We start from the raw sequence: 21600 nt of genomic DNA, 5'->3' as shown, positions 1-21600 counted from the left end.
TCCCAGTATTCTGCAGGAGATACGGACATGCTCTTCTTACATTTCTAGCTATTTCATCACAACACAGGCCATTTAGCAACTGCAACAGCACACAGTACCGTGTTGCACCAGCAGTGTGTTTGCAATAATATGAAGATTCATGTTCTATGGGAAGTTTAAGAAAATGTAAAGTTTGAACAGTTGGTTGTCTATACTATATAACTATTAAAATCATGAGGCCATCACACACACAKAAAAAGGGGTGCAACAAAATATTTATTTTACAGTTACATCTAGCTCTGTTAGCCAGGGGTAAACAGTACAAAATAACACCTGTAAAGTCACCTTAAAATAAAGATGGAAAGAYGTGACATTGGCAGCCTTGTCAAACGTTACCCATAACACAACTGACTGACAACTGTATCAAGAACAGGTTTAACCAGTAGACTGTAAAGAAAAGGTTATAGTAGCCAACACATAGCCTCTGCTGTGATGATCAATATCCTGCTACTGTTAGCATTGCTCCAGTCAATGTGTGATAACATTTCATAGGTCAGAACAAAAACACAAATCATTTGAATAATTGAGACCCAGCCCTGAGATTTAGACATGAAAACAATATTACAAACCAAACCCATTTTACAACCATGAAAATAACAATCCAAATGCCCCATCTGGTACAATGCATCAGTTTGATTAAATAAAGCAGCTATGACAATAAGGAACAGCAGAGCGTTTGGTGCTCATTTTGCTAAGTATTTGACTAAATCTGTTTCACTGCAGTACATACATAAACGACAGATGGCACAATATAACCAGATATGGAGGTAAGAAGAGGTTTTTATGTGTAGCTAGCTACATTCCAATAGTCATACCACTTAGAATTCATGCCCAATACATTGCTTCATTCTAGGTGCTATACTAATGTGGATATTGGTACAGACACACACGTGTATCTCCTGCTGTGTGAGGAATCCTCTCCCGGGGAGCGGCCTACTGTAACATTCACCGTCACTGCTGTTCGGTCTCCCTGTAGACTTCACTGGTCTCAGATAGAACAGCACTGCCTCTGCTGTCACTATGGAAAAGTACACATAGAAACTAACCGCCAGGCAGCGCAACCTACATTAACCAACCACAGTGACATCTCTAAATGTACAGTCTATCAGACCTGCTTGGTTTACATCTGCAGCAGCAGGAGCATTCGAGCTGCCCTGGTTAGCTGTGTGGATGTCCAACAGAAGGCAATGTACTGGACACCCACTGATTTGTCTTTGCAACAAAGCTGGTGAAGATGAGTAGGACAATCTAGAGGTCTAGTAGCAGTGCTAAGGCTTTAGGAGAGTTCAGCCGAGGGTTCGACTTCAGACAGACAGGTTAATGGAGAAGGTTGAAGATGACCATTCTGACCAAATCAACAGCTACCTGATAAAGGTTGATGTAAAGCCCAAAATGTGGTCGATGGTTAGAAACTAGACTGACTGTAGCGCTTCGGCCTATACTTGTTGGAATTCTACAGACAACAGAGGTCATCTAAAATCAAGTCAGTTTACATCATGTGATGGTTGAATGGTCCTAGCATGTACCCCTGTTCAAACAAATAATGCATGTGTAAGCTATTGGCAGTATTGGCTTGCATTATCGTTGTAAATGTAATTCTAGAAGAAAAATAATTTGTTTAGTCTCAGTAAAAAAACAGAAGAGGAAAGCCAAGAGCAGATGACCGGTAATGAAGGTGTGGACCAATCACTTCAGTCTCAGACAGCTGTGTCAGTGAGATAAATACAGGAATGGTGTCAATGGAATGAAAACAGATGAACAAGTTCTCTCTACTGAAGATACCAACAACTATGTGGGGCAGTGCCTGAATTAGATGCTACAGGCCAGGGTGAGTCCGCTTTGGAGATAATACTGCAGCCACGGCAAGTGCCTCTCCTAAGTGCTTTCAGCAACTTCCATCCTCTTTAGAGGAAGTAGTCACAGGATGAATGAACAATACACACAAGCTACAGTTCCCTCAATTCTTCATATCCACTATACAAATGTGCTTACAAAACATAGTGCAAGTAAAATCAGTTGAAATGCACACCTTGCCTACTGTAAATCAGAACTAAAATCAGATGAATCCGGTATTATTTTCATCACATAAGAATAAACCTGTCAACTGAGTCTTGTAGCAAAGTATGGTCTTTATGAATAGATATTATCAAGTACCTGTATTGTAATCAGAAATGGTTCTGTAGAGAAACTTTCAGTACTGTCTCCACACCACCCCTCTCCGACCATCACTTCCTCTAGTCGAATATTTAGCATTGGTTCTTACTAATAACTTAAGACACACACAAACTATGGAAGTCTGTTCGGGTCGTTGCGTGTCAAAAACATACAGGTTAAATAACCCTATTTGACCCGTCAAATAACACGACCCAACCGGCCTTCAATAACAAACACACCTCCAGGTCAATTGCAAAGCAAAAACAAAAGCAACAAAATTCCCCAAAAATAAATAAGCAATYTATAAATCACATATTWACAAATCTTTATAAAATTAAATATCTCCAATTGTATTGTCAACATTTCAACAAAAAAAAGAAAAAAAAGGGGAGAATCCTTTTTCCTAATAAATAATTACAAAACAATAGCACATGCTTAGCATGCCACTGTAAGCGACGTGAACACATCTCTTTTCTAATGGTGACCTTGGCTTTGGGCCCCGCATCCAACTCCTCTGTTCTGTTCAGCCATTGGCCCATCTAGCAGCCTCCGTAACCTGTCCAGTCCCATGAGAAGGACAGAGGTAACAGGACATTAGGACAGCCGTGGTCTTCTGCATAGTTTGTGCAGCACAGTGTATCACTTGTTGAAGGCAACAGGACAAGTAGCAGGAGGAGTAGAAAGCCAGCTTTCAAATCAGAGGACAGTGTTCCAGTGTCGCCATGGTTACCGGGCTCATAGGAGAAACCCTGCGGAACGCCCTGGAACGGAATAAATAAATAAATAAATGCAAGAAACACATTCATGTTTCCAAACAAAGATATTTAAACATTTAGCCCTTCATGATTTGGATATACACAGAAATGCCCCACTACCATCATTGTTATTAAAGAATGTTACAATAATGTATGATGTGTGACTCGCACACACAGGTCAGTAATGCTGGATTTTGTGGGGACAAAGACCAGAAGAGAGGTGGTGCTGTTGTGTATAACGTAACAGAACCACTGACCATGTGTAGTCTGTGTCCTGGTTGTGTCACCTGTCATCTCTTCTGTTCCCAGGAGGGCCTTTGAATGACTTGTTCTGGGGACACACAAAATCCCAGTGAAAGTAAAAATGTAACATTGAAAGTAGATCAGTGTACTGTACAATACTCGCAGTGGCTAAGGGCTGGAGAAATCCAATCCCAATGTTCATTCCCTTCTGGTTTTTCAGAACTGTGTAGTGTTCATCCCTTCTGGTTTTTCTAGGACTGTGTACAGTGTTCATCCCTTCTGGTTTTTCTAGGACTGTGTACAGTGTTCATCCCTTCTGGTTTTTCTAGGACTGTGTACAGTGTTCATCCTTCTGGTTTTTCTAGGACTGTGTACAGTGTTCATCCCTTCTGGTTTTTCTAGAACTGTGTACAGTGTTCATCCTTCTGGTTTTTCTAGGACTGTGTACAGTGTTCATCCCTTCTGGTTTTTCTAGACTGTGTACAGTGTTCATCCTTCTGGTTTCTAGACTGTGTACAGTGTTCATCCCTTCTGGTTTTTCTAGGACTGTGTACAGTGTTCATCCCTTCTGGTTTTTCTAGGACTGTGTACAGTGTTCATCCTTCTGGTTTTCTAGAACTGTGTACAGTGTTCACCCTTCTGGTTTTTCTAGGACTGTGTACAGTGTTCATCCCTTCTGGTTTTTCTAGGACTGTGTACAGTGTTCATCCTTCTGGTTTTTCTAGAACTGTGTACAGTGTTCATCCCTTCTGGTTTTTCTAGAACTGTGTACAGTGTTCCATCCTTCTGGTTTTTCTAGAACTGTGTACAGTGTTCATCCTTCTGGTTTTTCTAGGACTGTGTACAGTGCCTCCAGAAAGTACTCACCCCTCTACTTTTTCCAAACATCTTGTTACAGACTGAATTTAAAATGGATTGAGATTATTTCACAGGTCTATACACAATAACCCATAATGTCAATGTGTATTAAAAATTTTTTTTAACCAATTAATTAAAAACGAATAGCTGAAATGTCTTGAATCAAAGTATTKAACCCCTTTGTTACAGCAAGTCTAAATAAGTTCAGGAGTACAAATCTGCTAAACAAGTCATATAATAAGTTGCAATGACTACCTCATCTCTGTACCCCACACATTAGSTGACCTTATAGATAATTCTATCGAGCTGTGAATATTAAATGTAGACTCAACCACAAAGAACAGGTAGGTTTTCCAATGTCTTGAAAAGAAGGGTACCTATTGATAGATGGGTAAAAKAATTACCTGACATTGAATATATTTTTGKGCATGGTGAAGTTTTTAATTACACTATTAATGGTGTTTCACTACACCACAAAAGATACAAGCGTCCTTCTTACTGAGTCGCCGGAGAGGAAGGAAACTGCTCAGGGATTTCACCATGAGGCCAATGGTGACTTTATAACAGTTACATAGTTTAATGGCTGTGATAGGAGAAAACTGAGGATGGATCAACAACATTGTAGTTACTCCACAATACTAACCTAAATGACAGAGTGAAAAGGAGGAAGCCTGTACAGTATACACATTTATATTCCAAAACATACATCCTGTATGCAACAAGGCATTAAAAAGTTACGCTGCACAACAAATAGGCCTGAATACAGAAGTGTTATGTTTTGGCCAAATACATAAAAACACATTACTGAGTGCCACTCTCCATATTGATCAAYCATAGTGGTGGCTGCGTCATGTTATGGGTATGCTTGTAATCGTTAAACACTGGAAGGTTTTTCATAAAAAATAAACGTAAAATGGAGCTAAACTCAGAAGAAAAAAAAAAGTAGAGGAAAAGCTGGTTCAGTCTGCTTTCCACGAAACACTGGGAGATTAATTCACCATTCAGCAGGACAATACTTTATTTAACCAGGTAAGATGAACATTTACAGCAACGGCCTAGGGAATAGTTACAGGGGAGAGGAGGGGGGATGAATGAGCCAATTGGAAGCTGGAGATGATTAGGTGGCCATGATGGTATGAGGGCCAGACTGTGAATAACCTAAAACAAGAAGTTGCTTACCAAGAAGACAGTTACCTTTCCTGAGTGGCCGACTTACAGTTGACTTAAAAATCGACATAAATCTATGGCAAGAACTGATAATGATTGTCTAGCAATTATCAACAAGCAATTTGAAAGAGCTTGAAGAATTTTGAAAATAATAAATGGTCAAATGATGCACAATCCAGGTGTGGAAAGCTCTTGCAGATTTACCCAGAAAGACTCACAGCTGTAATCACTGCCAGAGGTGCTTCTACGAAGTATTTACTCATGGGTGTGAATAAACAAACATATTTCTGCATTTCATTTTCAATAAAATGTGCACAATCTTCTAAAAACATGTTTTCACTATGGGTTACTGTGTAAATAAGGATGAGAAAACAAATATATTTAATCCAGTTACAATTCAGGCTGTAACAACAAAATGTGGAAGAAGTCAATGCTGAACTGAAGCCATACTTCATTCTAGCGAGTAAATCGTAAAATGGAGGATTGCGAAATTGTTGGCTTCTTGCCAGCTTCAACTCTTCCACAAAGACAATATTTGTACAATACAGTGAGACTGAAATCACTGACAACCACACACACAGCGAGAGAGCAAGAGATCGGTTTAGTAAGGATCAAACCTAGCAGTCGCTTCAATTAATCAACCATTCATACCTTGTGCTTGGTGCATTTCATGGAGAAGTTCTCTTCATTGAGGACACAGTCTGTGGGGAGAAGAATGCTTGGATCAATAAAGACAGCGATTCATCAGATGGCTCAATAGCAAACAGTAGCCGAACCACACACCAACAGGCTACAGATAGGGATAGGTTGTAACAGAGAGAGCTTGCAACAAACACCTCCGCTTAGAACAGCCATTTACAGAACATAGAGGGCATGTCCGTGGAGCTGGGGTGCCCTTGCTGTTATTGAACCACAGTATTAGGCCTAACCTTCAACTGAAACACTACTCTACCAGACTGTGGCACATGGCATTCGGCACATAAAATAGACAATCAGGGAACAAGGCTGGATGTCTGAATAAGATACAGATATAAAGCAACATTATGATGAATCACGTCTCAGAAAAGACTACGAATATTATCAGTCACTGAGGTGGCTCAAACTTTTGGGCTGACTGCAACCACGTCCCATTTGAAAGCCTTGGCACGCAACAGACTGCGGGTCCTCTGTAGTCTAACGCCCTTTGGGGTTTATTTGCTACGGTGCAATCCGTAGCAAAACGTTTTGCAACGGAAAGACGAAAACAATTCAGGTTCCTCCTCATTTCAGCCCGTTTGCTTCCCGATGAATATACCCTTGTCTCGGCTGCTAGACTAGGCTGGGTAATGTTTACTAGAAGTACTCTGCGCCATCAGTCAGATGTTGTAGCAGCTAGTGTCTGYCTGGAGAACTAATAGGTGTCAACACAGCAGGAAGTGACTATACACACAATCCTGCATTAGAATCATGGCAGACTTATGTGAAGACCCAGTATACTCCCTAGTCCTGGATGCCTGGTTGAGATGCTTCCAAATGCCATCCTTCCCTCCTCCCTTCTTTGGCACAAGTATTGGAACTGGGCCCATTACTAAGCAGACGTAGTAGGGTCCCAAGCTAGGAATGGGGACAAGGCAGAGGGGGAGACTCACCTGACTGTAGAGAACACCTGTAGTGATACTTGTTGAGGCATCCTTTGAAGAAGCAGCCCAACGTGGCACCCGGGTTATGGCAGCGAGAACATGTCTGAAAACATKAAATATAATTAGTTGGTTGTGTTACAGGCCAAGACTAAAATACAAGCTGCTATAATATTTTACATTGCTAAACAGAAGTCTGATACTTCTACAAAAACATGATAAAAGTCAAATTGTAAAAATATGGCTAAAATAGACATATTCCCTATGGGAGATAAAGAACACTACATACAGTGCAGTCAAAGTATTCAGACCTTTCTACATTTCGTTACAGCCTTATTCTAAAATGGATTAAATACATTTTCCCCATCAATCTACACACAATACACCATAATGACAAATTGAGATCAGGGGCATCCTATTTCAATTGATCATCCTTGAGATGTTTCTACAACCTGATTGGAGTCCACCTGTGGTGAATTCAATTGATTGGYCATGATTTGGAAAGGCACACACCTGTCTATATAAAATGTCCCACAGTTTACAGTGCATGTCAGAGCAAAAACCKAGCCATGAGGTCGAAGGAATTGTCCATAGATCTAAGAGACAGGATTGTGTTGAGGCACAGATCTGGGGAAGGGTAACAAAAACATGTCTGCAGCATTGAAGGTCCCAAGAACACAATGGCCTWCATCATTCTTAAACGGAAGAAGTTTGGAWCCACCAAGACTCTTCCTAGAGCTGGCCGCCCGGCCAAACTGAGCAATCAGAGAAGGGCCTTGGTCAGGGAGGTAACCAAGAACCCGATGGTCACTGTGACAGAGCTCCAGAGTTKKTCTGTGGAGATGGGAGAACCTTCCAGAAAGACAACCATCTCTGCAGCACGCCACCAATCTGGGGCAGCAGGTAGCCTAGCGGTTAGAGCGTTGGGCCAGTAACCGAAAAGTTGCTGGATCAAATCCCCAAGCTGACAAGGTAAAAATCTGCCGTTCTGCCCCCGAACAAGGCAGTTAAACCACTGTTCCCCGGTAGGCTGTCATTGTAAATAAGAATTTGTTTTTAACTGACTTGCTTAGTTAAATAAAAGGTTAAGTACATTTTCTTCTTTTTAAATGGTAGAGTGGTCAGACGGAAGCRACTCRTCAGTAAAATGCACGACAGCCTGCTTGGAAATTGCCATAAGGCACCTAAAGGACTCTGACCATGAGAAACTAGACTCTCTGGTCTGATGAAAKCAAGATTGAACTCTTTGGCCTGAATACCAAGCGTCATATCTGGAAGAAACCTGGCACCATCCCTACGGTGAAGCATGGTGGTGGCAGCATCATGCTGTGGGGATGATTTTCAGCAGCAGGGACAGGGAGACTAGTCAGGGAAAGATTAATGGAGCAAAGTACAGAGAGATCCTTGATGAAAACCTGCCAAGACAACGCAGGAGTGGCTTCGGAACAGGTCTCAATGTCCTTAAGTGGCCCAGCTAAAGCCTGGACATGAACCTGATCAAACATCTTTAGAGACCTGAAAATAGCTGTGCAGCGACACGCCCCATCCAACCTGACAGAGCTTGAAATGATCTGCAGAGTAGAATGTGTGAAAAGCCACAAATACAGGTGTGCCAAGCTTGTAGCGTCATACCCAAGACGACTCGAGGCTGTAATCGCTGCCAAAGGTGCTTCAACAAAGTACTGAGTAAAAGGTCTGAATACTTATGTATAGTGATATTTCCATTTTTAATAAATGTCTAAAAAACTGTTTTTGCTTTGTCATTATTTGGTATTGCGTGTAGATTGAGGGAAAAAAATATGTAATCATTTTAGAATAAGGCATGTAACATATGTAACAAAATGTGGAAAAAGTCTAGGGGTCTGAATACTTTCCGAACACAACGTATACACCCCAATCATAAATCAATAGAGACTCAATTAAACAGACACATCTATTCCTGGGCTGCAGGATTTAAACTTACCGTCTCCTGACCCACCTTGACCGCCTCTTCCAGACCGTAGACCCTCCCCTTCACCAGGAACACACCTGCAGACCAGATGCTACAGTCCTCGTGGAGCCAGTACTCACACTGGTCTAGAGGCACCACAGGGGGGCTGTACCAGTCCTCTACTGCAGCCTCAGATGTAACCCCAGCCCCATTCTCAATCCTGGCCCTCTTTGCTGCAGGGCTGCCTGAAGGGTCGCTGTCACTAGTCCACCTCCCCAGCAGGCCATCCTGGTTCAGCCGTGGACCTGGTTTGTGGGGCCAGGGTACCCCCGGGGGCCGAGCACACTTTCTGCCCCGGCCTCTTACGCTGCAGGACGAGTCAGAGTCACTGAAATCCTCCTCTTCTTTGAGGCCTGGGGTCCTAGCAGGGGGTTTAGCGCTGGGTCTGTATCCCTCAGGGTAGTAGGGTCCGTGGAGGTCCCCCAGGTCCATGGCGTTAGCCGAGCCTCTACAGAGGCAGCAGACCAGGGAGCTGTGGTATTGGCTATGGGTGGAGATGCGGCCCAGCTGGAGGCAGGAGGTGGAGGGTACAGCCCCAGGGATGAAACCCCCAGACCCTGAGCCTCCAGCCTGCTGTTGCCCCTGACCCTTCTTCTGCCTGGGCTTCTCCTCCTCAGGGTAGTTAATGACAGTACAGTTGGCAGGGGAGGTGGAGGAGGGTTTAAGGCCCATGTGGATGAAAGGAGAGAATGTGTCCCTCCTCATATCCCTCTTCTCCTCCTTGTAGTTGACATATTTCAGTTTTATCTCAGGCTCCTGAGGGGAGAAAATAGAGGAAAACTTGCCCAGTCTGGGTTTCTTCCGTTTCTTCTTGGGAGCGGGGGTTGCCTTTGCTGTTTTGGCTGTGGGAGAAGATGCTTCCCTGCATGCAGTCTTCGCTTTATGCTTCCCAGGGCTTTTTGGAGATGTTTTAAGTGGCAGTGATACAGTCAGTACATCCACCTCAGAGGGCTCGGGATCTGACTCTCTGTGTGCCGACTCCTTCTCCGAATCTTTGACTGGAGCAAAGGGTGGGCTGGAGGTTTTTGGAGATGTGCTGTGGTTGTGTGGATATTTGGAAAAACAGGTGTGTTCAGAATCTGATGGAGACTCTTTACAACTGTCTGTGTTCCTGTTAATGCTATCCATCCGGCCTTTCGTTGCAGCTGCCTTTACTTTAGTCTCTCCCTCTGAGCTAGATGCTGCTTTATTCTGGACTTTCTTCTTCCCTACAGATGAGGTCTGTTTGTTAGGACTAACATCGGCTTTAGATGGACTGCTCTGAGTCTGGGGATTTGTCGGAGGCTGGGTTTGGGTCTTTGAGGCCTTGGGCTTCTTAGTGGATACTTTATACCAGTTAGGGTTTATGTTCATCACTATGGCCTCTAACCTAGTTCCCCTGCCAGAGCGAGGGGGGAGTTGTTTCCTCTCAAAAGTCCTCTGCTCTGCCTTTGCATTACCATTCAAGTGGGAAGCAGTCGTCTCCTTTGGTTTATTTTCTAAAACCTCTGGCAGAGTGCTCTTGTCTTCTGTCAAGTCAACAATAGGCTCTGAATCTGCCTTGGGTTTATGTCCTGGCTGCTGGTAGTCCTTGCTGGTATCTAACATTGATGCATTATCACCATCATTTTCAAAGCTGGGTGAGCAGGAGGCCTGCGGCAGAATGAACACATTCTCTACGTCATCCAGTGAGGTAGCAGAGGGAGAGACCGTGTCCTCCAGAGGACTGATATACTCCCTACTATGAGAACACAGGTCCCTGGGACTCATGCTGTCCTGGATGAGGACAGGCTCCTCCGTTCTAGATGAGATGAGAAAGAGAACCTCTGAGTCAGCCCTCTGTCCTTCCTCCTCCATGTCTGTAATGAGAGGCTCTGGAGAGGAATCAATACATATTGCAGAATGAGACCAGCTGCTGCTGCTACTACTCCTCCCATTSTGCAGTCCTGCATTGTTGTCTGCGTCCTGAGAAAGACTGTGTTCCATTGAACTCGCTCTCTGATGAGGATTGTATTTCTCCACTCTTCCATTACTGGCAACTCGACTGCTGTTGATTTCATGACACTGCTGCATCAGACACACCCCTGCCACATTCTCAGCCATCACCTGGGCTGGAGGCATAGAGTCAAACATTTCAGACTGAGGCGCTAAGCTTAGAGGCCTGTCCATCTGCTGCAGGTAGCCATCCATTGTTGAGAACTTGCTGATTGATGGTACGCCGTAGAGAGAGGAATGGTGAGAGAGAGAGTCATGAGTGGAAAAGATATGAGACCTGCTTACATAGGAGAGCGTGACTGTAGTGTTGGAGAAGGCATCATTCGGCTGGATCTGGTCTCCTGGTTGAAGCCTGTGGTTGGGGTCAGTTTCTGGGAAGGAGAGTCCCTTGCTGCTCCCAGAGCCTGGGTACCAGCTTGGAGGCTTGACCACCTGTAGGGCCTTCATGGAGTTCACTTTTACGAGGCAATCCTCACCTTTTCTGGTCAGGTCTATAGCAGCAGGGAGGCTACGGGTGGAAGAGAGGTCTTGGGGCTGTAAATCTGAGTCCCCATGTGGTTGCTCCATAGCAACTGAAATTGAGCAGAAATACAGAAAAGTTGACAATGAAATCATTTTTGCTGACATCAGTGGGAACATGACTGGATATAGGTCAAGATTGGGTTCCATCTAGCCTGGAAACCCGACAATGAATTTCTTTGAATTCTACGTCAGGCATAAATGAGCGTTTGGATCAAAAGTTTCCTCTTACGACCCCTACAAGCCAGAATGTTAAATAAAATTATATTTTAACTTACTTTACTGGTTGTCCATGCGGTTGGTCCTTTTGCAGGTAGGAATAGGAGACAAKATATCCACAGTAAAGTATAATTACGTCAACTTTTCAAAGTTGCTGAGCTCATGCACATGTTTATATGGTTCAGGTGATAAATCTGAATGCACTACCAGCACTTGAAAAGTTGATGTAATTACACTTTCTTGTGGATATATTGATTCACATTCCTACCCCCAAAAGGACCAATCGCAGAGACAACCGGTAAAGTAAGTTAACATATCATGTTAATCAAGTTTCTGGCTTGTAGAGGTAACGTTAATGAGAGGAAACTTTCCTGATCCAAACCCTCATTTATGCCCGACGTTGAATACTATGCAATTCAACGTCAGGTCTCCAGGATAGGTTCCATCATCCAGAAGCACATTCGCCAGCAGTGGATTTTAACTTTCTATGGCTTTATCTTTCTAGCTAGCTAACGTTACGTTAGCTACATAGTAACTTATCAACTAGCTATATCAAAAAGATTAGATCATTTGCTAACTAGAAAGTTAAATGTGCCCATCTTCAGTAAAATCTCCGAAGTGCAAACTTTCAGTGTTCAAAATTACAAGTCAGACCTAAAACCTAAAAGGTTCGCTAACGTTTCCGTTGGCTGTCAAAGTTCACTCAGTTTTCCGTACTGTTGAAGATTAGTGTAAATTAGTGTCGCGCGAGTTATGCAAATGAGTCAATACTGAACAACCAAATTGCACTAGCGTGTAGTGACCAAGCTGAGTTGGAAAAAGTGGTCAAATCAGAAAAGTGTTTGCTGGAAATACACCAAAATAGTGTTAAGAGAAAATAACAAGTTGACAGATGGCTTCGAAACCCTCTGCCTTCTTACAAACGAATAGAACGTACATTTATGTTTAGCTAGCTAACGTAATTTAGCTAAACTCACCGGACCTGGAATGACAGCTGACAGGCGCGACCCATTAGTCCTGTATTACCTACATTTGTGTGTCTTCACTCAGTCAAATGTGAAGGATGATCCGTGCCACTACAAGAACAGCTAACTAGCTACTTCGCTAGTTATTACATTAACCATACATGATACCTTCACATAGTAAACAGGATAAGTGCTGTTCTGGTTATCAAATGTAGCCAGTTCGCGATGTGCTACGCCAAAGTTATGTAGTTAGCCGCGTACCACAAACTGCACTTATCCAGTTAGCTAATGCTCTGCGCTGGATCTGACATGACAAGTTCATTTGTAGCTGATATGGCAACGTTAGCTTATTGTGAAACAATGGGTGGATGGCTGGTGTCTATCATAATACAATACTTGACAATTTGCTGGATATAGTGCCACTCAGCTTTGGGGATCGATCTCCCCGCACATAACGGCGGAGTGATGCATCTAGCGAATATAYCTAGCCAACTACCCTCGTTGACTTATTCGTGGTTAGCTAACTTGCTAAGCTAACTTGCTAGGCCCTTCATATAAAACAAAAGAGCGAGCATACTGCGCTGCCGGAGACTGAAACTTACCCAAACGGGAAGGAGTGGGGGGGKTTTAGAAACGTCCAATTCAACAGTGAGTCCCACCCAACATCTTGTTCAAGACCCCATCTGCTAGTACCATAAAACGCCAAACTATATCTTTAAAAAAATTCACATTTGTAAACGGGATAAAAAAATTAAAAAAATCCCTGGCTGAAGCTACTTTGCTACTCTCCGCGCGTGAGCTGCACTTCAAGAACAGCATTTGTCAGCTGGCGAACACAGTGAAGCATTATGGGAAGGTAGGAAAGCGGGCAGCGTTCAAGACATGAATGTTGTGTGGAGTTTGACTGGAGTGATTACTGAGCACTTCAGTAAGGCCAGTCTACTACCAATGTGTGACTATGGAGATTGCATGGCTGTGTGCTCGATTGTATACACCTGTCGGCGACGGGTGTGGCTGAAATAGCCGAATACACTAATTTGAAGGGGTGTCCACATATATACAGTGCTTTCGGAAAATATTCAGACCACTTGACTTTTTCCACATTTTGTTACAGCCTTATTCTAAAATTGATTAACCTGTCCCCCCCCCCCCACCAACATACACACAATACTCCATAAAGACAAAGCTAAAACATGTTTAGAAATGTATTACAAATAAAAACTGAAATATCATATTACATGTATTCAGACCCTTTACTCAGTACTTCGTTGAAGCACCTTTGGCAGCGATTACAGCCTCGAGTCTGCTTGGGTATGACGCTAGAAGCTCGGCACACCTGTATTTGGTGAGTTTCTCCCATTCTTCTCTTCAGGCTCTGTCAGGTTCGATCGTGACCGTCGCTGAACAGCTATTTTCAGGTCTCTCCAGAGATGTTCGATCGTGTTCAAGTCCGGGCTCTGGCTGGGCCATTCAAGGACATTCAAGACTTGTCCCGAAGCCACTCCTGTGTTGTCTTCGCTTTGTGCTTATGTAACAGTATAGCTTCCGTCCCTCTCCTCGCCCCTACCTGGGCTCGAACCAGGAACACATCGACAACAGCCACCCTCGAAGCATCGTTACCCATCGCTCCACAAAAGCTGCGGCCCTTGCAGAGCAAGGGGAACAACTACTCAAGGTCTCAGAGCGAGTGACGTCACCGATTGAAACGCTATTAGTGCGCACCTCGCTAACTAGCTAGCCATTTCACATCGGTTACACTTAGGGTCGTTGTCCTGTTAGAAGGTGAACCTTCGCCCAAGTCAGGGGTCCTGAGCAGGTTTTTAATCAAGGATCTCTGTACTTTGCTCCGTTCATCTTTCCCTCGATCCTAACTAGTCTCCCAGTCTCTCCCTCTGAAAAACATCCCCACAGCATGATGCTGCCACTACCACCATAGGGATGGTGCCAAGTTTCCTCCAGACGTGACGTTTGGCATTTAGCCCAGAGTTCAATCTTGGTTTCATCAGACCAGAGAATCTTGTTTCTTGGGTCAGTCTTTAGGTGCAAACTCCAAGCGGGCTGTCATGTGCCTTTTACTGAGGAATGGCTTCCGTCTGGCCACTCTATCATAAAGGCCTGATTTGTGGAGTGCTYCAGAGATGGTTGTCCTTCTGGAAGGTTCTCCCATCTTCACAGAGGAACTCTGGAGCTCTGTCAGAGTGACCATTGGGTTCTTAGTCAACTCCCTGACCAAGGCCTTTCTCCTCAAATTGCTCAGTTTGGTTGGGCAGCCAGCCCTAGGAAGAGTCTTGGTGGTTCCAAACGTCTTCCATTTAAGAATGATGGAGGCCACTGTGTTCTTGGGGACCTTCAATGCTGCAGAAAATGTTTGGTACACTTCCCCAGATCTGTGCCTCGACACAATCCTGTCCCAGAGCTGTACTGACATTTCCTTCGACCTCATGGCTTGGCTTTTGCTCTGACATACACTGTCACCTATGGGACCTTATATAGACAGGTGTGTGCCTTTCCAAATCATGTCCAATCAATTGAATTTACCCCAGGTGGACTCCAATCAAGTTGTAGAAACATCAAGGATGATCAATGGAAACAGGATGCACCTCAGCTCAATATCGAGTCTCCTAGCAAAGGGTCTGAATTCTTATGTAACTAAGGTATTTGTTTTACATCTTTTTATAATTTTGCAAATATTTCAAAAAACCTATTTTCGCTTTGTCATTATGGGGTATTGTGCATAGATTGTTGAGGTAAAAAATACATGTAATCCATTTTAGAATAAGGCTGTAACATAACAAAATGTGGAAAAAGTCAATGTCTGAATACTTTCCGAATGCACTGTATAGCGTAAGTTATTGATAGGAAACCTACAGTATATGACTGCAGTCCTCTCACATCTGAACTTTGCAAAGAAGTCTAGATGATCAATGTAATTTAACTACATATTAATGCTGGTTAGTTTAATCAGTTTGGAAAATGATTAATACAGTATAGTAGATAAACAACGAAAGACAGGGTGCAAAAATATTTATTGCTAATAAACCTGTTGTCAGTTGGTGTACATTGGCTGTATATTTACAATAGTAGAGTACAGAGGGAATGGCATGTGAGACAATAATCCAAAAACACTTAAATAAATACAAAGAGATTGCCACTGAACAAGACTACATACAAACCGACTCCAACAACTCATCCTCCCATACAGCTGGACCAATAAGATTACAGAGAAGGAWAACAATTATATAAATGTATATATTTATAGTATAATCAGCAAATCCCATCCATAATGTATTTATTCAGCAGTCACCTTCCAGGGGTAATTTAAAAATGGTCCTATGTTTCAGAAAACATTCTATGATGTTAATATTAATCATATACAAGCCAACAACTCAGACAATGGAGGAGCAACATCCAATGTAGCAGATAGTTTACTTGTACAATGATGCAGGCAAACATTTTCTTTCCATAGCTTGTTTACTGAGCCAGACAGTAATCTATGCTGAAATGATAAGGGGGTGGAAAGAAGAATTAACATGTGCATACTGACCTCACCTAGCATAATACGCAGGCCTGAAGGCAAGATTGTTCCTACGGTTTGCTTATGTAAGTAGTTATTCCATCAATATGTAAGTAATTATTCTGTCATTATGTAGTTGTGTTTAGCCATTACAACATTACACTTATTCCTTCGGCTATTCACACAGACTAAGGAGTTAAAACAGTAGCTTACACAGCCATCTTTTTTTAGTGTTTGCATGATAGATGCTTCATTAAAAACAGTACAGAGTATTTACAGTAAGACATGGCGCTGAAAACAAAAAACAAACAAAATGTCACAGTAACTGAAGTGCATGGAATGTTGAGTCTAGACATAAAATTCAATCTTCATACCATGTTTTTTTAATATACGATGTGTGTGGTGACCAGTGTGTTTCTAAATAAGTAACTCCCTAGCTAAAATATAGTGGGCTTTCTAAACATGCAGCAATGTGGGTGGAGCGGTTCGACGCAGGCGACGCTGTCAGAACTCCTTAGTGTCTGTGTCAAACAGATGGAGTCGCTGCTCGGCAGTCAGCCCTTCCTTAAGACTCTGGAGACAGAGAGAGAAACAGAGACAAAAAAACAACTGTTAATGACCATGGCCAGGTTTAATTGTGACTAATGTGGACAGGACTGAATCATTGAGGAAGCAGATTGATGCAAACAGAGAGGAATATCATCAATGATCCACACAGAAACGTGCACTCATTTCGCTCTCTGGTTAAAGTGATATTTCTCTGTAAGGTCCCAATGGCAGCAAATTTTAAAAAAAGGTGCTCCCATTCAAACCCACTAACGATGTGTGATTTTGGCATCCTGTTCGTTGTAGTCTGGTTGGGTAAATTACCTAAAGGAGAAGGGTAGGCCTATAGGTCCTCAGGCAGCCCTAGCTGTCCCAGGGCATGTCACGAGCCACAGACTGAGGACAGAAGGGGGAAACACACCGGCATGTGAGAGTAAGAGGTGAAACACACCTCACCACACTTACCAGGTTTCCTGACAAGTGTTGCTACACTTTTTTTCTACATCTGATAGAACCATTCTAACCCACACTGAAATAGATGCACAAAGGGATTGTTTCAAGGTTTTAAGAGTAATATAACAAAACTGCTGCATCCTTATAGGCCCAATAACCCACCCAATAAAGTACATTCACATGCTGGGGAAGTAAAAAGTTGCAGTGCAATTCAGTAGTTAACCAGAAGGTGGCAGTGTGTCACAGGTCAATGGCACTTGGTTCCTATTGAACAGTTTCCATACACAACCTTCAGRTGCGGGAAACTTCTCCTCTACTGTGTAAATCACTTTCAGATGTCTTACTCAGGTGTTTAGAAGACGTACCTTTGACCTCATGGTGCGCTCTGAGCGTTTTGCGGCAGCAGCCGCCATCTTGAGAATGTCAGGGTTGCTTTTGGACTTCATGATATCTGATGAGATAACAGACAGCTTCTTCAACAACAAGTCATTTGGAAAAAGGGGCTAGTTGCAGCTTCTGAACTTGTACCATATTCCCTATATAGTGCACTACTTTTAACCAGGACCCATAGGGCTCAGGTCAAAAGTAGCACACTATGTAGGGAATAGGGTGCCATTTGTAGCACACWATGTAGGGAATAGGGTGTCATTTGTAGCACACTATGTAGGGAATAGGGTGCCATTTGTAGCATACTATGTAYGGAATAGGGTGCCATTTGTAGCACACTATGTAGGGAATAGGGTGCCATTTGTAGCACAGTATGTAGGGAATAGGGTGTCATTTATAGCACACATATGGAGTAGAAGGATAGAAAGTCTTCTATATTCCTACCGTATCCTCCTGCCCTCTCCACCTCCTCCAGTGAGGGTTCCCCCAGTGCCTCGTGGGCCAGCTGCAGCTGCTCTCTGAGCCTCCCCAGGTCTCTCTCTGCTTTGGCCTTCACGATGCTCAGCTCTGTGTAGATGTCCTTGTACTTGTCCGTTGCATACTTCTTATCCTGGCGGGACGAAGGATACATAGTTTAGGATGGTTGGGTGAGTAATACAACCTCAGCATTGAACATTTTTGAAAACGAAGGATACATAGTTTAGGATGGTTGGGTGAGGAATACAACCTCAGCATTGAACATTTTTGAAAATAGTATAAAATACATTGAAAAACTATACATTTACATTTAAGTCATTTAGCAGACGCTCTTATCCAGAGCGACTTAAAGCAGTTGCAGGTAACTTGGGTCTTGGGACTTACTCTTTGGGCGACCTGGAGTTCATCCTTCAGAGAGTTGATCTCCTGTTTCAGATACTGGACCTCCGACTCCTTCACCCTCAACATCACCTGGCAAGGAAGAGGAAAACTAAGATTCAGTGGCAAATTTCAGCTGTGCATAAAGAAATGTACCCTTTTGACAAACAGGAAGAGTTCAGCTAATTTCAAATCAAATCCAATCTTGGGTTCACCTCGAGAAGAGCTTACCTCTAGCTCGTACAGTTCCTTCCCATGTGTGACGTTGCAGGTGTCTCCACCCCCGTCTTCAGTCGCCATAGAGCGCATCTTAGTGATCTCTGCAGCTAGACGGTTGTTCAGCTCCTACAGACACAAGGCACATTAGGTGTCATGGTAAGTGTGAGGACTATTATCAGTGTGTGTGTGTGCCTGGGTGTGTGTGTGTGTGCACCTGGTTGTGTGCGTTGAGCTCCTGGTTCTCCCTCTGACACTGTCTGAGGGCCTGTCTCTCAGCCTCCAAGGCTTGGGCCAGGTGGGCGTTCTCCAGGCACTTCTGAGAATACTGTTCCGACAGCACCTCGATCTCCCTTTGGAATGAACACAGCTCCTCTCTGTAACAGAGAGGGGGGGGGGGGGGGGAGAGAGAGAGAGAGAGAAATAGAAAGTGAGAGGGAAAGCGAGTGAGAGGGAACACAGGAAAACACTCGGTAAGTCAGACCATACAAGGCAAAACACTCACCCAATCAATACCATACCTTTATATTTGTAACACTCAGGAAACTCAACCAAAGACCATGCTAAGCTCTCTTTTCCCTCATAATAGCTGACCAAAGGAAATAGTAGCACAGAGCATAGAAAACTCCTTCATTTTGTAGGGTGAGTAGGAAAACGCCTTGTAAGGAGCCAGACTCCGATACGGAAGGAGGAAATTACAAAAACTCCTTCCTTCATATTTTAGTTCTGGCCAGACACTGGAGTGGTGCTTCAATGTATCTAGAGTCTAGACAGACCGAGCCAGACTGCTCCTAATCAGTTCCTTAATAAACACCAGACAGACTGATGAAACGCCCTTGGCCTGACAGAACTGGAACTGTGTCTGTCTGTAATTCCAGCCTTGGCAAGATCACTAGCTGCCACCGCAGTTCCAGGTTGCCCTAGTTACAGCTGGCAAGGCACAGCCATTCACATTCACATACTGGCTTTGCCCAACCTTTCATTCCCATGGCTCTGGGTTGGGTTTGAACTTGAATGAAAAAGAGAGCATTGCAAAATTAAGTTATTTATCTTGAATATCCCCATTTTGACAGATGGACAACTTTCCCCCAACGCTGTTTTGCTGCTCAAACTGACAGGGGGAAAAAAATGTTCATAATATGCAATGATAGGACATCTGCAGTTACACCTGTGACTGAGGTGAACTATGTGTCATATGATATCATGCACTTTGCAGATTGGGCAGGTGAGGAGAAATACCTTCACACGTCATCGCAACTAATTATCAGCCCACCCCGTATAAACTCAGAGACCTCTTCATAATGAACAGAGCCTATTTTCATTGACGAAAATAGGAGATTGTCGAAAGGTATCGAAAGAAATCCAAAGAATATACTTATTACTGTAATGTAAAGCTGCCAATTTCMCATGTCTCGACCGCTACGTCTGGAAGTAGCGCCCGACACTCGCCCGACAGTTTCCCTCCCTCCAAGCAGGGCAGTATAAACAGAATTGTCTTGTTGAGCCCAACACCCCTACWGTAAAAATCATAACAGCAGATCAATGTTTATGAAACAGCTGAAATGTATAGACTGTTTCCTTATATTTGAGACATGTTTTATTGAGTTTTTATCTGAAATTGCAGTAGCAAAAAACAAAACGGTCAATGGTGCTTGGCTGGCTGCACTGAGCCATGTAAAACTTCTGATCTAAACTCCACAGTGAATTACCCACGTTTTCAGTCAGAATTTGCTTTTAACCACACGTAAGGATTTGCATGATATTAATKAAAATTAAGCCTGGTTTGTTCTAATGYGTGMAAGGTAGGTCTACTGTACTTTTACATCCATGTTAGAGGGGTAACCACTCATTTTTGATGGGCTAACGTTACTTGATGAAGCATGTTGTTAGCTTTACCTAGCTAGCTAGCTAGCAGTAACTGTGCTTTTGTCTTGAAACTAAAATGTTATGAGGGTATGGACTAGAAAAMAAACKCTTTAATTGTCTGCACATGCTTGTGAATTGATGCATTATTCAAGAGTATAATGTGGTGTGATTGCATTATTTAAGGGTGTAATATGATTAAGATGGAAATTTGCTTGCATAGTTGAATAGTTTGTTAAAAGCATGCGTACTGGCTAGAGGCTATAGTGGGATATTTACAGTACATTTTAACTGCAGCCCCCGAACCCTCTCTCGGCACATGACATTCCTTTGCTAATGTAAATTGAAAGTTGATGTACATTATATGTAAATTGTAATCTTGTTGCGCTGCCTATGCTACAATTCTCGTCAATCTGTATACGCTCAGAGACTCAGGCCAACTGAAATTATTGATCAGCTGATTTAACTTTTGAGGAGATCAGCAGTAATTTTTGCAGTCCCATTTATACCACTTTCTTGCCAGTATACCTCATATATATATATATATATAAATATAATATATATCAAATATAATATATATACACACACAGACACACTCACTGAACAAAAATATAAATGCTTCATGCAAAGATTTTCCTGAGTTACAGTTCATATAGGTAAATCAGCCAATTGAAATCAATTCATTAGGCCCTAATCTATGGATTTCACATGACTGGGAATAAATATATGCATCTGTTGGTCACAGACACCTTAAAAAAGGTAGGAGCATGGATCAGAAAACCAGTCAGTATCTGGTGTGACCACCATTTGCATCATGCAGCCCYACATCTCCTTCGCATAGAGTTGCCATCGATAAAATGCAATTGTGTTCATTGTCAGTAGCTTATGCCTTCCCATACCATAACCCCACCACCATGGGGCACTCTGTTCACAATATTGACATCAGCAAACCGCTCGACCCCACACAACGCCATACACATGGTCTGCGGTAGTGAGGCCGGTTGGACGTACTGCCAAATTATCTAAAACGACGTTGGAGGTGGCTTATGGTAGAGAAATTAACATTGAATTATCTGGAAACAGCTCTGGTGGACATTCCTAGTCAGCATGCCAATTGCACACTCCCTCAAAAGACATCTGTGGCATTGTGTTATGTGACAAAACTGCACATTTTAGAGTGGCCTTTTATTGTCCCCAGCACAAAGTGCACCTGTGTAATGATCATGTTGTTTAATCAGCTTCTTGATATGCCACACCTGTCAGGTGG

At 43.1% G+C, this 21600-nt stretch overlaps 2 protein-coding genes across 5 annotated transcripts in view; both read right to left on the bottom strand.

Annotated features, from left to right (window-relative positions):
* Window positions 1-235: 235 nt before the first annotated feature.
* On the bottom strand, window positions 236-13395 carry si:dkey-94l16.4 (transcription factor 20). Of its 2 annotated transcripts, none has more exons than XM_023993298.2 (6): window positions 13102-13395; window positions 8811-11368; window positions 6845-6938; window positions 5868-5917; window positions 3206-3279; window positions 236-2954 (listed from the first exon to the last, which is right to left on the bottom strand). In XM_023993298.2, the coding sequence occupies exons 2-5, from the start codon at window positions 11361-11363 to the stop codon at window positions 3232-3234; spliced, it is 2745 nt and encodes a 914-aa protein (XP_023849066.1). In that variant the 5' UTR covers window positions 11364-11368; window positions 13102-13395; the 3' UTR covers window positions 236-2954; window positions 3206-3231. The 2 variants fall into 2 exon arrangements, with proteins under 2 accessions (XP_023849066.1, XP_023849065.1); XM_023993297.2 differs by having other exon boundaries at window positions 8796-11368; window positions 13102-13392.
* A 2113-nt stretch (window positions 13396-15508) lies between these two features.
* Window positions 15509-21600, bottom strand: part of mprip (myosin phosphatase Rho interacting protein) — a 69302-nt gene continuing 63210 nt past the window's right edge. For 2 of the 3 annotated variants that reach the window (XM_023993289.2, XM_023993291.2), the window contains 6 exons: window positions 18688-18847; window positions 18486-18599; window positions 18261-18347; window positions 17844-18009; window positions 17378-17463; window positions 15509-16586 (listed from right to left, as the gene is read on the bottom strand). In XM_023993289.2, coding sequence (XP_023849057.1) covers window positions 16518-16586; window positions 17378-17463; window positions 17844-18009; window positions 18261-18347; window positions 18486-18599; window positions 18688-18847 — 682 coding nt within the window. In that variant the 3' untranslated portion in view covers window positions 15509-16517. Of the gene's footprint in view, window positions 16587-16883; window positions 16956-17377; window positions 17464-17843; window positions 18010-18260; window positions 18348-18485; window positions 18600-18687; window positions 18848-21600 lie in introns of all 3 variants that reach the window. The other variant, XM_023993290.2, reaches the window with a different exon arrangement.

The sequence above is a fragment of the Salvelinus sp. IW2-2015 genome, linkage group LG8, assembly GCF_002910315.2.
Source record: "Salvelinus sp. IW2-2015 linkage group LG8, ASM291031v2, whole genome shotgun sequence".
Lineage (NCBI taxonomy): Eukaryota > Metazoa > Chordata > Actinopteri > Salmoniformes > Salmonidae > Salvelinus > Salvelinus sp. IW2-2015.
The sequence above is the reverse complement of the archived record's forward strand: the minus strand, read 5'-3'. Positions and strand labels throughout refer to the sequence as shown.